Source organism: Borostomias antarcticus (assembly GCF_949987555.1).
Source record: "Borostomias antarcticus genome assembly, chromosome: 10".
Classification (NCBI taxonomy): Eukaryota; Metazoa; Chordata; class Actinopteri; order Stomiiformes; family Stomiidae; genus Borostomias; species Borostomias antarcticus.
Genome location: NC_140243.1, coordinates 5,327,844 through 5,345,421, shown reverse-complemented (window position 1 = coordinate 5,345,421; position 17,578 = coordinate 5,327,844). Strand labels below are relative to the sequence as shown.

At 52.9% G+C, this 17,578-nt stretch overlaps 1 protein-coding gene across 1 annotated transcript in view; it reads left to right on the top strand.

The window, feature by feature from the left end:
- Positions 1 to 782: 782 nt before the first annotated feature.
- Positions 783 to 17,578, top strand: part of syde2 (synapse defective 1, Rho GTPase, homolog 2 (C. elegans)) — a 34,735-nt gene continuing 17,939 nt past the window's right edge. The window contains exons 1-3 of the mRNA XM_084444331.1: positions 783 to 3,008; positions 9,955 to 10,665; positions 16,088 to 17,331. Of these exons, the coding sequence (XP_084300457.1) occupies positions 908 to 3,008; positions 9,955 to 10,665; positions 16,088 to 17,331 (4,056 nt within the window). The 5' untranslated portion in view covers positions 783 to 907. The remainder of the gene's footprint in view (positions 3,009 to 9,954; positions 10,666 to 16,087; positions 17,332 to 17,578) is intronic.

The following is a 17,578-nucleotide window of genomic DNA, read 5'->3' as shown; positions in this document are numbered from 1 at the left end:
TTGTTGTTGTTAAAAGTGACACTCTCACACTTCTCAGCGAATGTGTTGATTAAAATCTTGATGGGTCACTGTTGGTCCACTGTTGCACCACAACATGTCAGGACAGAGAGTGTTGATTTTTATATATTTTTTCCAATATGAATAATCCATTATTTTCACAAAATAGCTGCATTTCCATTGCAAATGGACCCACTCTGTAACTAAACAATGTAGTAGGGACCTGTCCTATGTAAAGGAAATGCCTGTCCATAAGTATGAAGCTGGCTGCAGTTAAATCAGGAAGTCTTTGTGGCTATTGAAGACAGCTAGCCCTAAAGTTATAGGCCTATCATAAAATAGATACTTGTATCAACAAGTAGCTACTATATCAGCAGAGATTGTCTCACTATGAAAATTGCTTCATAAATGTAGTTCATTATTATAATTTATTATTATATGGTCATTCTGTAACGTTGGTTTGCCTCTAGGTCTACATTGGTTTTAATGCTATAGCATTTTTGAGCCGTTTTTTTTTTTACATAGGTTGCTAAGTATTAAAAATACAGATTTAAATCTAAGTGTACAGTCTAATAGCCTCTCTGTCCAGTCCTTGCGCACGAGCTTAGCGCATATCACCCACGCCAGAAAATATTCCAAATATTTGAACTGCACAAGAGGAGGAGGAGGAGGAGGAGGAGGGGGAGACAGAGAGGAGGAGAGGAGGGCAGAGCAGAGCGAGGTGCAGCAGAGCCAGTGAGCTAACAAGCTAACTAGCCAGGCAGCGAGGGACAGTAGAGGTGACAGTGGAGAATGGAGAGCAGTCCGTGCGCTCGGCGAGGTTTGACCGCAGAGAGGGAAACCAAACTCCCACTCGACCCTTCGGAGAGCCGTGTGTGCTGAACCTGGATCAAACACCGGGTGGAGAGGAATGGCCGATCCTCTGCGGAGGACTTTATTAGCAAAACTTCGGGGGAAGAAATCCAAGAAAGGGACTACAGCTGGTGGATACGGCGCTGCTGCAGCTAATGGGGGCAGAGAAGGTAAAGCAAAAGTTTGGCAAGAGCGAGAACCTGAAAGTCATTCCGTAGCTATGCTCACAGAGCTGTATAGCGAGGCCGAGAACATGAGTGGGAACGAGGGTTGTGTTGCCGGGGTTGTGGAAGTGCAGGCTCGGCTAGTCCGGGATAGCAGCAGCGGGGTGGCCGAGAGTGCGCTGTCCCCACGCCAGGCTGCCACCATGCACAGAAACAGGGACGATCACAGCAGCGGGGGCTCCGGGGTTAGGGTTCGAGTTAATGAGGAACTCCTGGGGGTCCCACTTCAAAGAGACAGGCAGTCTGGGGTGAACGATAGAGACAGGACTGGCATAACTCATAGACATTGTGGGCTCGTCTTAATGGGACAAGTGCCACACGGATCGCACGCACAGAGAAAACACTTCGTCCCCCTCCCTCGCCAGTACAGTGGCGGCGATTCGATCGGGTTCGGGGACAGTAATATTATTACTAATAATCACATCTCATACCACAGAAGGGATGTAGATAGAGTCGCTGGACCGACAGATGGCCAGCATCCTGGTTCAAAGAATAGTGGAACAAATGTCTGCCTTGACAGAGATCTAAAGACACACGGCGACACGGCAGGCTCGCAATTGATGTACATGGCAGAGAACGCTGTCCCTCTTAATGACACAAAAGATAAGGCGAACAATCATTCCGACCGCAGTGGAATATCGGAAACAAACGTTACAACTAACGGGAAACAAATGTATCTGCCAAGTTTCACTTGTTCGTATCGACCGGCGAGTAGTTCTGCCGAGGAGAATCTTTTGATTAGGAACATCGAGAGCTACGGGAGGTCCCCTGACTATTCGGGGGACACTAGAGGGGCCAATCTTCAGAGCCCCACATATTTCCCCACTGAATTGGAGATATGCGAAATCAACATGTCGTCTATATGCGCCAGAGAGTCGCCTCTCAGACACCACTCGCTAGACAGTGAGGATGACGATTATTATGATAACGAAATCCTACCCTTTTATGAAACAGAAAGAGCGAGGCTCAATGACAGGCAAACTTCTGATAAAGTAGAAGTGACAGAATTGACTCAGACGGGGACAGATGAGCAGCATGCAAACAACAGTGCCCAAGAGACAGACAGGTTAAGGAGCCAGTTGAAAGAGGCTTATTATCTGCTTATAAACGCCATGCATGACATTAGGTTTGATGGCCAGGTCAGTGTCGGTGGTTTTATTGACCAGGCGAGCTCCTCCAGTCACTCTCGGGACAGCCTGTGCTCTCGGTCGTCTGCCAAGCACGTGGACAGCGACTCCTGGTCTTCCGGCGAGCACAGTCCCCAGCAGGTGTCTGACGCCGACTCACTCCTGTTGTGTTTGGCTGAGAACCTCCAGTTGTGTCTGAAAATCAGGTCGAACAATAGCAAAAGCCTGGTTAACCTGTCTGTTTCAAAGACCAGACACCCCTTCAAGCGCTCCACTAGTGATGGAGATATCAAGTATCCTGACGGGCCCTCGGCGTGTGTCAAGGCCTCGGTTCTCCGAAGCCCCGAGGCAGGCGCCTTCGAAGACGGAGCCGGTAAGCCGGTCGGAGCCTCTCCTCCGTTTCAGGACCGCGCCGTCGACGACGGAACGAGCAGCGATGACCCGCTCCAAGACGCCGGCGACGACGGGAGACTGAACGAGAGCAGCGGGTCGGTCAACAGCCTCACCGGCTCGTCGGACAACGCCGAGGCCCAGGGGGGCGGGTCGGGCGCGAGCGGCCGTCCCCGGGCGGGTTCGGCCGCGGCCCACGGCGTGACGGTCAACAAGATGCAGGAGTGGATGCACAAAGGCCGCCTGCTGTCCTCCGAGATGAAGCGGCGCATCGAGGGCCCCTTGCCCCGCCCCCGCCACGCCACCCCGGACAGAGCGCCGCCCCCCGGCCAGGGCGGCCCTAAGGCGGGGGCCCAGGCGAGCCGCGCTCAGGGGGGGAAGGCGGCCGCGTCACCGGGCCGGCCGGCGCAGCAGTCAGGTAGGAAGGCCGTCTTTTGGGCGGAGCCGCGGAACCGCTCCCCAGCGGGGGAACCCTCCCCCCGCGTCGTCGCCCTCCTCCTCCCTCACCCATGCAGCCCTCTGTCTGGTGGCGGTTCCCCTCACGGACGCAAAGCAAAGGGACGGAATGCCTCAGCTCTTTGCTTTCCTTACGTAGGATTCTCTTAACCGGTGACTCCTTCCTCACACTAATTTAGGTCCATTTTAACACAGAGTAGCACTTCATCGGGTCGTCTTCCGGGGGTCACACTGTAGTGCAATAACCACTAACTCATTCTTCCGTAGTGCCGATGGTGTTAATGGTGGTGGTGGTGGTGGTGTTAATGGTGGTGGTGGTGTTGTTATGTGAAAGACTGTATTGAATAATGTGATGTATCATTTTCCTGTGTGTGTAGGGTGCTCACTTGTATGCCTCAGCATCTGTATCATGAAACCAGAATGGACTTTTTTTGACTGAATAACACATTTGATCTGGGCTAGAACATCAACCAACACATTTTAACCGCATAGAGAGTGGGATAATTATAGCAGGAGGAACATTTAGGCCCACTGCCTATTTGTTTTAGAAACCTTCTAATAGTGTAATCGCCTAGATTATGTGTAACGCCAGAATTCTACATTGACACATCAGTGAGAGGAAATGCTCTATTAGAATGGTGTCAACTTTTTTCTTCTCAGGTTGGTGTATTTGTCAGTGTACCACAGTGTGTGTGGTTGGTGGGGAGTCCGGTCCAGAGTAAACAGGCAGTAGGCCACATGTGCGTGCCCTTGTTGACTCTCTGCTCCAGTGCTAGAAATAGAGCGTGATCTCCAGAGAGCAGAGGAAGGCCTGGGTGTTTGTCTAAGAGAGGGGACAGCTGTTGGCTCAGGCACAGGGCGGTCCGGCTGGTCCGAGTTTTGCTAGTCTTCCAGCGTTGTCTCGATCTGTGTCTGTCTGCAGCCTGTCCTTTCCCCTGTGTCCATCTTTCTCTTTCTCTACCTTCTCCATCGTGTCTGCCTCTAGCGACGCTTTCCCCCTTTCTTTCCCCTCTTTCGCTTGTCAGCGTTTCCAGGGATAAAGCCAGCTGCATTCCCAACCAGGCTTGGAGAGAGAGAGAGAGAGAGAGAGAGAGAGAGAGAACCCACCGTTTCCCCCTCAGCCTCCTCGTTCTCGGTCCTCTGGTTCCATGTTTCTCTTCTCATTCTGTTCCATCTAATTTCCCTCTCCTCTTTCCACTTCACCCCCCAGTCCCTTCTGAACCTTTCCACTCTTACAGCCAGCAGTGTTCCAAGCAGGAGAGGAGAGGGAGAAGCCACAGCTATTTCTCCATAGATGAGAGAGGGAGGGAGAAAGAGAGAGAGAGGAGAGAGGAGAGAGGGAGAGAGAGAGGAGAGAGAGAGAGAGAGAGAGAGAGAGAGAGAGGGGGGAGAAGCAGGGGGACCAGTGTTGAGGGCCCTGCTGCTCTCTAGGTTGTTGGGGAGAGAGAGGGGGGGGGTTGGGCTGTCATGTTCCCTTCCTGATAAGTTTGCTCTCCCCAGCTCCATGGGAACTTGCATTTTAAAAGACCCTGTGAGTGAATATTTCGAATGCCATTCCTGTTGTTTAACTGTTTGCGTCCTGTTACTTAATTCCTTACCATGAATGAACAAAATGGCGGGCGATAAAGTATTTATGAAGGTCAGTCCTGGGTTTAACTTACCACAGTGGGCCTCCGAAAGCTCCACAAAGCCCCATTTAAACAACCAAAAAGTTCTCAATGCGCCAATGAATTACTACTGGGGGACAGAAACTCCTTTTATTGATTCAGTCCTAATTTATGCAGATGTTTAGTGCACCAACTGGGAACCATTTGTCCGTCACTGTTTGAGAAGAGCTCACTTTGAAGTGAGTAATAGGCGTAGTTTGTGTAATTTGAAGTGTTGACTAAATTAGATTTGATTTGTAATGAATTTAAAGTCTGCGCTGGCGTGACACATTTACTATGTGAAATCCCCTGTTCATCACCATGAATGATCATCGCCCACCACCATGCGCTGGGCTGTGCTGAGACTTGCGCTTTGGAAGTAGGTTGAAATAGAATAGTAATACACTATCAGATGTCTCAGCGTGTGTGTGTCGTGTCTTTGTGTGTGTGTGTGTGTGTGTGTGTGTGTGTGTGCGTGTGTGTGCGTAAGCTATGGGAGTGTGAAATTGGGGAGTCAAAGACCTACTACACCATTAAAAAGAGCCAATCCTGTCAGAATAAATTGACTTAAGTTCGCCTTCAGTAGTCTGTCTCTGTGCGTAGGTGAGTAATGGTAGCGTTTGCGGTGTGGATGGGCGAGTTTAAAGCTGCGCTGTCTAGAGTAGCACACCGCCTGCCATGAGCAGCACGCAGGTCAGGTCATCAGTATCCAAGCACTTTGTTTTTGTCAGTTGGCAGCTCAGAGGAATGGAGCTTAAATCAAACCTGGCGCAGACCATCGGCCAGCGGGGGGGACGGCGCACCTCAAGGGGGTCTCAAGATTGCCCTTTGAAGTTTTTATTTTCTTGTTCTCCCATTCCCTCTTTTTCAATACTTGTTTTTGGCTTAGTCTCTCCCCCTTCTGAGAGAATAATCACCCTCTTGTCTGCATGCTTTCACTGGCCTTTCTAGGGAGCTGTGTGTCTTAAGGGGTTTCGGACCTCAACATACTGTTGGAGAATATTTTTTGTTAATACTGTTTTAATCCCCCTGAGGGGGAATTGGTCTCTGCTCTTCTCTCTCAACCGTCGGTTGAGTCGAGCACAGGGTCAGCCAGCACGGTCGCAGTCCCTGGATGTTGTGAGCTAGACTTGGGGTTACAGTAAGTGCCTTGCTCAAGGGCACAAAGTTCTGTTGCTCTAACCTTTGGGCCACCTTCCGCTCCTTTTTTTTGTTTGTTTACTGCCTATCTTAGCCAAATATACCAGGCTATACCCCCCACTAGCCTTGAGTTACAGTAGAAGGTGGGTACAGACTAGAGTAGGCAGGAAACATGAAACACTAACCTCTTTGACAGCCTCCCTGGCGGCTTAGTCATGTCAAAACGGTTTCTTTTTTAGTCTGCATCACGCCAAGTCTTGTTACTGAGCTGCAATGTTTTTTTTCTTCCTTCTTTCATAAAAATTCACTCCCAATTTGTGCAGGTACAATGCTTCCTTTTGTCAGGTGTTTTTGTCAGTGCATTAATATATGGATGATGTTAGTTCTAAAGAGAGATGAGTTTGTGGCTGAGACCGTGTAATTGTTATCTGACTGGTTTAGCCTATATCTTGTGATACTCTCAGGCCTAATGCAAGTGGCAACATCTAATTTTAGCGTAACCATAATGGCTCATGTTTCTCTGAAGTGTTTCTGTTGCTCTTTGGTTTGATGACTGTGCTTTTGCTTTTTGTTCAAGGAGATTGACAATGACATTGATTTAAGAGGGAATGTGGTCCCATATTGCATTTCTCTCTACTGAAACAGTCTTGCGGAATCAAGTGATTGCATGTGGAACTCTCCAGACACACACACACACACACACACACACACACACACACACACACACACACACACACACACACACATATATTAACCATTGCATCATTTGCACAGGCCATCTGTTGCCTCTAGGTCATGGGGGTGTTTGGCTTGCCGTAAGTCCATCTCCACCGGGGGTATGGAGCTCAGCTCACTGTGGGAGATTTTGATTGGCCTACCTGCTCCTCACACACTGTCCGGACACTGCTGAACGTCTCTCGCCAAACAACAGCTAAGGGCGAAGGTTCAGGACTTGGCGAGCGGTCTCAATCCGTCTGTGTGCAACGTTATGAGAGGAGTCAGTCAAGCATCAGTGCACACACACACACACACATACACACACACACGCGTACGCCACCAGGGGAGTTTTTCCCAGGCGAGGTCACAAAGCCAATATCAAGGAGATTTTGACCAGGTTTGAATGTTTCTCTGTGCTGTTCCTGAACTAAGGTATAGAGCATATGGATGGGCAGCAGCAGCAGCCGTTGTGTGTCTAAGGTGTTGGTGACAAGGCCCTAAGCTCAGCTGAAGGTGCAGAAATATATCATGTCCTGACCTAAACCTTGGGTAGCCTACATGTAAATATTAAGGTTACTTTACCAAGTTTGGAGGTAGGTAGAGGATGTTGATGGAGGGTTGGCTGGGGGAAGGTTTGTTTGTGAGCTTTTTGGGTCGAGGTGTAGGGGGAAGTCTGTAAATCTCTTGCTGTGGTTTGGAATGCTGTACGTGTCACAGCACGCCCTCGCTGGGTTATGAAAGACCCCTTAAAAGAGACGGCAGCGGCGAACAACTCGACGTGTGCTAGAGCAGCAGTCTCCTTTCAGTGCCAGCAGCTAATGCTAACGCACCAGGGACCGGGGGGGAACCAGCAGAATGCTAAAGCTAACACACCATATTCCCCTTTACTCAGCATAAGCTAAAGCTAACACGCAATCCCCTTCACTCAGTCAGCACATGCTAAAGCGGGAGGTCCGACCCCTCAAAGAGAACGTAAACTTAATCCAAGCTAATGCAAACAGCGCCGCCAGCTCACTTCTCTCCTCAGTTAATAGGGCGGCTGTAGCTCAGGAGGTAGAGCGGGTTGTCCAATTATTGTAGGGTCGGCGGTTCGAATCCTGGCTCCTCCTGACGACATGTCGAAGTGTCCTTGGGCAAGACTCTGAACCCCAAATTGGCAGGCTAGCACCTTGCATGGCAGCTGCTGCTATTGGTGTGTTTGTGTGGGTGAATGAGAGGCCTTCATTGTAAAGCGCTTTGGATAAAAGCGCTAAGTGCAGTGGCATACTTTAAGATGTTTGTTATTTAGCAGTTAGCTGAATGTTTTCAATTAAATATAAATGAGAGAAGCATGTTGATCCTTTAATGTAGGCTACTGTGTGCATGCTCTACTGTGCGTCTTCACTCCTGTGGAGAATGTATTATAGAGTGGATTATTATGAAGTGGTTTTTGGTCAAACCTAATAAAAGTTGTTTTATGGCAGGATAAGTATCTTATATAATGGAATAAAGCAGTCTTTATTCCATTATAGAGTATGATACTTAAACTGCCAAACAACTTTCAAAGTAGGACTCATTTTCATTACAGTTTATAGACTATCAAGTTTCTAAACTAATTACGCCAAATTCAAGCAGAAAGGGCGCTTAGAAACCCTGGAAAACATTCAAAGTTCAAGACCGTCTGTTGTGGTGAAAGGAACTTCAGATCTCGGTTTAAGGGATTTGGGTACTGGAGATGGCAGCAATTATTACAAGTCAACACAGTAGCTCCCTTGAAGAGTTAATAAAGTTCTGTGCACTTCAGAGGAGATCCAGGCTGCAGCAGCTCAGGGGGGTTGACTTTCAGGAAACTAATCCCAGCGGAGCTCCTGCGCCATGAAGTCCTGGCTCTGTGGTCTCGAGGCCTGTGTCAATAAAGTCACCCAAGCAAGAAAGCACCTTAGTCTCAATCTGCTGAACTCTGAATAGCAGTTATGCAACGATCAAGGCATGTGATTTGTTTTCGTAAATTCCTTTACTTTGATTGCCCAGGTTGAGGGAAGAAGCTGAAGGCAATTTATTCTGACAGGATTGGCACTTTTTAATGGTGTTGTAGGTGTTTGACTCCCCAATTTCACACTTCCATAGCCTACACACACACGCACACACTAACACACACGTACACACACACACGCGCACACACACACACACACACACACACACACATACGTACAGTACACATAGGACATTTCATTTTATAAGTGAAAATATTCCCCCAGAGCCACCTGTAATTTGGTGGTTGTAGCGTGACTTGCATGAAATGTGTTTCCTTCAGGAAAGGAGAAGTTGTCATTAGCTAGCGTGTGGAGGGGCTCGTCTGGGAGCACAGGCACGTATGAAAACAGCCTTTAGAGAGGCCTGTCATGCATGTTCTAGCAGGATCTCGGTCTCGGCACCACTCACAAGCAGCCTTGTTTTTCTCACAGCATCTGCTCATCAACTCACGGCTTGTCAACATTCACTGTAGCAAAAAAAAACGCAGCCTACATGCCAGACAATGGTATGATTTGCACAGTTACTTTACCATTTGTAAGGGGTCTTACTATCTGGTGAACTGTACGTCGTACACACAAAGAGCTGACGCCGGCTCTCGTGTCGAAGCCTTTGGAACACGCAAACCACCGTGTCACCACCTCATATTGTTTGGTGTTTTTCAATGCGCACACTGCCACGGGGTTTACTGTACTTACGACAGCCCCTCCACGCGCTCTATTTTCACAGCTGTGACTCGCGGCTGGCGATTTTCTTTTCCGCTCCGTTTGAGGAGCGTTGTGTGTTTTGTGCCGCTCCGTCTCTCTGCGTGACCTCCCGTCGGTTCTGTGCAACGGCAGCGCGCAACATTCCCGGGGCCGACATTCCCAAGAAGGGAAGTCACCCGAGCGTAAGGGTGCCAGAGACCGTATGTGTGTTCCAGGGACCTGTGGCGTATAATTAACAGTTTGTGTTCGGTCTAAAATAGAGCCGAGCCACAACAACGGGCACGATAGACAAAAACATATTTAATTCTGACAGAGGTGAAAGACGCGAGGGCGCGAGGAGAGACGGCGTGCTGAGTTTTGTTTTTGTTTTGTCGGTGTGGGAGCGTGAGAAGAATGAAGGACCGCATCACAGTCAAAGCACTGTTGCTGTGATAGCCTGAAGTCCACACTCTACCTTCTGTAATACTGTTGCCATCCAAAGGTTTCATGATACAGATGTTTTATCCAACCAACAAAGGCATCCTCTAAGAAAGCTCTGGTGTAGAACGTTATAATGTGTAGAATTTGGGAGATGAGACAGTAGGAGGTGATTATGAAACCCCAGTAGACATGATTGTTCCTGGTGACTTTGTTGTCATTTTCTCTTGTCCTGCAAATTCACGAATTTCTCCGTCTCCCTCCCCTGCAGCTCTCATTGAAAATGTCCACAGCTCCTGTTCTAACGGACGCCAGTCGGCCGGGGGGAGGGGCAACGAACCGTCGCTGTGGAGACCCCCACCCAACACCATCACCGTCTCCAAGAAGCGCAACTGGCTGCAGCAGAGCTCCGGAAAGCCCCACGCCGCGGACGACGGCCAGGGCGCGCCGGCAACGGAGGAGGACAACGGGAACGCCTCCCGCCCGCCCCCCAGCCCCTCCCCGGAGAGCCTGAGACCCCCCGGCCCGCCGCCCCCCTCGCGGCCCCTGCGCCTCCACCTGCCCCAGGTGGGTGTGGGCCACGCGCGGGTGGCCCCCCAGCCCCGGCGCGTCGACCCCGCCGAGGAGAACGACGCGGACGACGAGGGGGAGATCTGGTACAACCCCATCCCTGAGGACGAGGAGGCGGAGCCTCCCCACAGGCCCGCCTCTGCCGCCAGGCTCCCCGTCCCGCCCCCGCGTCCGGAGCTCCAGGCCCCCGGGCCCCGGAGGAGGCCCGGCAGCAGGGGGGCCGGGCGGGAGGCCGAGCGGGCCCAGGAGGGCTGCGGCGGAGAGGGGTCGGAGATGGCGGCGGAGCGCACGGGCGGCGGCGGAGAGGGGGTCCAGGGGAACGCCGCGCATTCCGCCGAGCAGCAGGTACCGCCGCACAGGCCGACGCTCGCGTGCAAACCTGCGGAGGAGGGGCCAGCCAGCCGAGCGACAGGTACAGACTCTCCTCTCTCACACCCCCATCACATTCTGCTAGTCTAGCAATCTCTCTCTCTCTCCCTCTCTCTCTCTCTCTCTCTCTTTTTTCTTCCCCCTCTGTCTCTCCCAGACTGCATATCTGGGGATTTGCGTAGCAGTGCCAGTGGCTGTTTGAATGCTTGTGGTTGTCTGCACACCTGGGACTAATAGGAGCTCGTGTTGATAATCGGAGGATCAGCAGCCCGGGCGTTTAGCTTTCAGTCATTTCTCCCCCACTGACTTTCTGCTGGAACAGAGAACATGGCCGACTAGCTTTAGTTCTGTTTTCACGCCGGTGTGTTTAGTTTGAGAGAGGTGGCCAGGGGGACCGGGGTAACTTATTAGCTAAACTCCGCCAGACATTAGCCATGCGGAATGAGTTGGCATTCCTGAGGGAAAAAAAAGAGATCTCCTTTCATTTATGACAGAGGCGCAGGCATAGGATTGTAAACATCGAGATAAACGCCTTTGTATGCTAGCATTAGCCTGTGGTTGAGAATTGAGAACGTTGTGAGACCACACAGTTCGGCATCAAGTGTAATGTTGACAACTAGTGCACAGTCCCCTGTCTCTCTTGATATGTAACGCTTGTGTCTCCTTTTCATTCTTCTGATGTGGCAACATGGCTGTTTGAACCCTGTGACAAATCCCGAAGCAAACCCATAATTATAACTTTTGACAAATGTCCTTTGTGGCACGCAAAAGAGCTTCTTAGTTGTCGGAGGCTGAATGGCAGCATTCAGTTCATTCCTCATGGATAGGCCACAAAGCCCCGGCCCTCGGTGACATCACGTGCCGCGCGGCCAAACTCTCCGCCCTGAGAGACTTTACATGTAGGATTAGGATTAGGCTGGACCCGAGGGGGTCTCAGTGTGCCAGCTCAGGCCTGGAATAACCAAGACACACACATCCTATTAAAACAAGGCTAGATCCGCCCCCTAATCATTTATTGGCTTATATTTTAACTACATTTTCAGGAGTGTTGAGAATTGAGAAGTGTTACTTTCACGGCGTGTGCTTTGAAAACATAAATGGCTCAAGGAGAGTTTTGATTTTCTGGTTTTGCAGTTTGCGCACATGCGTAGCGTGTTGTTCTGTGGCGCTGGTTGGTCAGTGAGGTGAACAGACGGGCTTTGAGCGCAGAGCTGCTCTTTAACGAGGGTGTTGGTGTTGTGTGGAATGTCGCACGGCGGCGATAGTGTCGGTCACCTAGTTATTTTTGAACGCTGCTCCGTTGTGAAAGGAAGGGAGTGTTCCGCTCCGGAACCCCCGGCGCGCTGTTGACTACGCGGCCGACTCCTGCGGGCTCGCCGGCGCCGTTCCACACGTCGGCCCGCGTCTCGACGAAAAGAACAACTTCAGTTTACGTGTCGTCAAAGAGTCCGATGACACAGCTTACACTGGCAGGTTGTGTGTGTGTGTGTGTGTGTGTGTGCACGCACGTGCTAAAGTCACATATTTTACCATCAGTCACACCATTGGGCCTTGATTGATGGGGCATGGCCGCGGTGAAGTGGTAGAGATTCTCCCATGATCCTGTGGGATGTAATGGGAGCTGACTCTGTGATTTGCCGGGACGTGGCAAGAAGCACCACTTGCCGTTTGGCTTGCGTTTTGGCCAGGGACACCTAGTCATAACTAAGCCATGTGTAGTTAATAGCTGCTAGGTGGGGGATGTATGTATGTGTGTGTGTGTGTGTGTGTGTGTGTGTGTGTGTGTGGGCTGGGCGGGGGAGTCAAAAGGCCAAGCGTCGTATGGTGGGACATCAGTCCAGGGTTGAGTGACCGGCGCTGTCACAGCTACACCGCTCTGCCCACAGGGGGGAACGGAGAACTGCCCGTCAGGAGGAAAGTGACCGAGGAGCCAGACTGTACCGGTCAGCACGCTCTCCCCAGCAGCGGCTCCCGCAAGAGGAGGCCCCTCAATCCATCCCCCCTTCCTCTGCCCTCCTCTCTGTCTTCCCTTCTTCACCCCATCCCAGCGGAGGACAGAGACCACTTCATAACAAGGCCCCAAAAATGGACCACTCCTTGTTTTTTATCGCCCGGAATATTAGCCGTCCATCTGCTGATTTAATGAATCGATGTGCAGGCTATATGCAGATGACCCAGGGGTCCACTATGGGCCCCCTGTGTCCGGCTGGTTGGTTCTTTTCCCCCCGACCGGATAGACCCTAGACTCCTCGCGTGGTGGTCATTGACTGCCCCTTTGTTGAGCTGAATGCTCTGTTTGTATGGAGAATAATGATTGATGGACTGTGGAGTGCATTTACTCGTCTGAGTGTCCTTTTAGTGGCCCTTGCGCCAGCGCCTGCTCGAGGGGAATCTCGGCGGACGAGTCGGGACCGGCGAATTCATTTTTTTTGCCGTCGTTTGGAACCGTCAGTTCTAATTAGGCCACGGCGAATGCGTGATTCTTTTATTAAGTCTGACTTGTGACACCGGGCATCAGTGGCAACACTGTAGCTGGAGAGGCAGGAGAGGTTGTGGGCTGAACTGGAATGCCTGCCCGCCTGTGGCAGTGGGATGGGCTTCAGAGAGAGAGAGAGAGAGAGAGAGGAGAGAGAGAGAGAGAGAGAGAGGGAGAGAGAGAGAGAGAGAGAGGGAGAGGGAGAGAGAGAGAGAGAGAGAAATAAAGAGAGAGAGGAACAGAGAGAGAGAGGGAGAGGAACAGAGAGAGGAACAGAGAGAGAGAGAGGGAGAGAGAGAGAGAGAGAGAGAGCGCAGAGGCCTTGGCAGGTGGCCATGTTGTGGTTGTGAGTGGGCCTGCATGCCTGGCTATATTAGCAGGGGTTTTGTAACCATTGTAATGAAGCGGCCGGCTCCAGCGGGCTCTGAAAGGCGTCCCAGCGCTGAATGATTTAGAGCCCAGGGACAGCAACCAATACAGCGCGGCCCGAGGCAGCCAGAGAGACCTAGGAGAGGTATGCCATTCATTCATCTGGTCTACACTCCCTCGCTTTCACGCCTAGCAGACACACACCCACCCCGCACGCAAGCGCGCGCGCACAGACACATGTGCACACACACACACACACACACACAGAGAAGAATGTGAGGAAATGTGCCAGGGTAATCAAGGACAACAGCTTTGTGTCCTGCCACAGCCAATCAGAGGACAGTCTTTACTTAAACAGTCACTAGTGCAGCACACACACACACACACACACACACACACACAGCAGCCTCTCACTTTCTCAGACGCTCACGCTGTTTTAACAGTGCGCACAGACAGACCCCACTGTCGCTCTGCAGCACACCCTCCACAAACACAGCTCAGCCTAGATATTCAACCAAACATCACCCCAGCATGTGTACAAAACACACACTAACGTAAGGTTACACACACACACACACACACACACACACCCCGCTCCCTCAGCACCTGTCCGGGCCCAGCGTTATTAAGAGCAGTCAACGGTCATAAATTCCGCGGCTTTGTCCGAGGTGTCACAGACAGGGTGCCTGGGGCGGGCCCACGGGTCAGGCCGTCACCCGGCTCAGGTTCCTGCCTGCGGAATGCACCCTTTCGACCTCCGACCCCTGAACATGGCCCCTGGGGTTAGGGTGTCAAACGGTTGCCCCTGAACCCTCGCGCCGTTCTGCGCTCGTGCACACAGGGGCGAGAGAGGCCACGGAGCGCGCGGCGGACGGATTCTGGCGGGAGATTCGCCAGCGCAGTAGAACCGAGATTTTCAAACGTTGAAAACCCCTCGCTGGGTAAACAACACAGGGTTTTAACTCGGGCGGATGTTCGGCCCCCGGACTCACACACATCACCAAACACGATCAGGGCGCCACAGTCGCCAGACGTCGCGATGCACCGAGCGGCCCTTGTGTGGGATTGTGAGGCGACATGAAACGACACATTTCCCAGTGTCCTCCTGTGAAGGTGTAGCGTTGTACACCAGGCCACGCCCCCTCGAGCTGTACCGCAGGAATGTTCCGGTCCCCTGGTCAGCTGCTCTCTGTGTGCGTGCGTGCGTTTGACAGGAAGCGGCAACAAGGAAGTCTACTCAGCGAGAGGAAAAGGAGGCTAAACGTGGTTTGTTGTGGAATGCGAGCGGACCGCCCCTTCGGTTGGCCTGGGCCTCTGATTTGCAGGACAAGGGATGCCTTTGTCCCCCCCCTACCCCCACCCCCCCACCCCCACCTCCTCCTCTGCCCCTCTCCACGCAGAACCCTACCCCGCTCCTGCCCCCATCTTACCCCTTCTCTCCATCCTCCGGCACCCCCCCCCCCCCTTTCCCCAGCACCCCCGCCACCTCCCTCTTACCCTCTCCAGAATAGCACAGCAGGCCCCCTCTGAAAATAGAGCTGGTGATGTTGGCAGGTCATGCTACACTCTCTCTCACTCTCTCTCTCTCTTTCTCTCTCTCTCTCTCTCTCTCTCTCTCTCCTCCCTGCCCCCTCACATCTCCCCCTCTCCAAGAGCCAATAGAATCACCCCTTTGTTTCAGCAATTCAGAGACCCTTTGGTTAGAAAACAGAACCAAACTAGCGGAGTTACTTTAAAGCATGTAAATACAGGGCGAGGATGTATAATACAGGCTACACTTACTGTAGCTCAACACGCCGTGTTAAACATTTCAAAAGGTTAAAGATAGAGTTAGTTAAAAGTGTGGCTGCTTCAATGTTTTTTGTGCATGTGTAGCCATCGCTGTTTGTGCTACAGACGGTCCTTTCGTGGTGGAGGGTTACTGGCTAGCCAAGGCCAAGCACCGGTCAGTTCCTCATTCCCCATGTCACATGCCCTGGTTCCGGTCACCTGACGGGATCTTCCCTCTGGTGTAGGGATGCTAACAATTAATCAATTAATCGCGCTCGAGCAAATCCTTAACGACCAATGAATGGCTTATTGATTAATTGTTAGCATCCCTGCTCTGGTGTGCTACAGAAGGGGAGTTACTGAGGGGAGGAAATCCTAAATCCTATTAGAAGAGCTGGGAGCAGCGCTGCCTTTTCTCCGTTTTCAAACAGGCTCAAGGCTCCCATCGGGGGTAGCAGTGGGACACCCCATCGCTTGACAAATTCATCTAAACTGTGCCTGGCTCCGGCTGCTGTGCCTGACCGCTCTGTCCACCCTGCTCACTGCTGGCCAGTACCACACAGGCCGGTTTAACACAGCCAACCCACTTAGACGAAAGGACAGAATCCCGGGAGCGCCTCTAGTCTGGGAAACGACCCCGTACAAACCTTTTGAGACGCGGGGAATTCGGTCGCATTATCTAGGCTTAGATTTTCGGGGCCCTTATTAAAAACGGATCAAATCCACCGTTTCCGAAGAGCTTCCAAAGAGGCCGTCCTTTCCTTCCGGCGCCGCGGTGGCTGTGTTGTGTTTGCGGTGACCTCAGTGCGCCGGGGTTAATCACGTTGTCTCTTGTTTTCCCCCCTTGCAGACGTTGGGCCCGACCTTCCCAACGCCGGCTTCTCGCCTCCCTCCAGCCCCAACCCCGCCAAGAAGGGGAGCTCCCTCAACTGGTCCTTCCCCGACAAGATCAAGTCGCCGCGCACCGTCAGGAAGCTCTCCATGAAGATGAAGAAGCTCCCGGAGCTCAGCAGGAAGCTCAGTATCAAAGGGACGTCGAGCAGCAACAGCAACAACAGCGGCGGCGGCGGGAACGGAAGTACTAGCGGCCAACCGGAGGCCAGGGCTCATTCCCCCAGAGTCAATAGCGTCAGGCCGGATCCGGCCCCCGGCCCCGCCCGGCCCAGGCTGTCCCCACCGGGGGGCGGCGGCGGCGGGGGGGGGCAGGCGTCGGCGGCTAGCCGCAACGTGATCTCCCGCTACCACCTGGACAGCAGCGTGTCCACCCAGCACAGCTACAACAAGAAGAAGAGCAGCGGGGGGTCCAAGTCGGCCAGCAAGGGGGGCTACCTGAGCGACGGGGACTCGCCGGAGCTGGTGGCCAAGTCCGGGAAGCACGGCCCCTCGTCGGAGGGGAAGGGGGCGAAGGGGAAGGAGCCAGGCCCCACGGGAGGAGAGAGAGCAGGAGGAGGAGGGGGAGGAGGAGGAGGAGGAGGAGGAGGAGGAGGAGGGAGCCCCAAGCTCCACGGCGCAGAGCTGGACATCGACGCCTTCCGCCATTACAGTTTCTCGGAACAGCCCAAGTGCGCCCAGTACATCTCAGGCCTGATGAGTCTGCACTTCTACGGGGCGGAGGACCTGAAGCCGCCGCGCGTCGACTCCCGCGACGTCTACTGCGCCATCCAGGTGGACTCGGTCAACAAGGCGCGCACCGCCCTGCTCACCTGCCGCACCGCCTTCCTGGACATGGACCACACGTTCAACATCGAGCTGGAGAACGCCCAGCACCTGAAGCTGGTGGTGTTCAGCTGGGAGCCGACGCCCAGGAAGAACCGCGTCTGCTGCCACGGCACGGTGGCGCTGCCCGCCCTGTTCCGCGTGACGCGCTGCCACCAGCTGGCGGTCAAGCTGGAGCCCCGCGGGCTGATCTACGTCAAGCTGGGCCTGATGGAGCAGTGGCAGAACTCGCTGGACGGCGGCGGCGCCAACGGCGAGCGGGAGCCGCAGGTGTTCGGTGTGGAGGCCTGGCGCGTGGTGGAGAGGGAGGCCACCGCCCTGCTGGTGCCCCTGCTCATCCACAAGTGCATCGCCGAGATCGAGAAGCGCGGCTGTCAGGTGAGTCCGCCATTTTCGCCCCACCGCGTTCCCCTCGCTTACTTTCGACAAGTCGTCTTTTATTCCGTCGCGGGGAAACGCCAAGCGATCGACGCGCTGTACAGCGCGTTCTTGGCGATGTTACCTAAGCCGCCCCCAAAAAAGCTACCGTCCGTGGCGAGGGAATAACGAGTATTATATTGCCTCGGCTATCAAGAACGCCATAGAAGCTGAGTTGCTTGTAGCGCAGCATTCCGTGAGAAGAGAG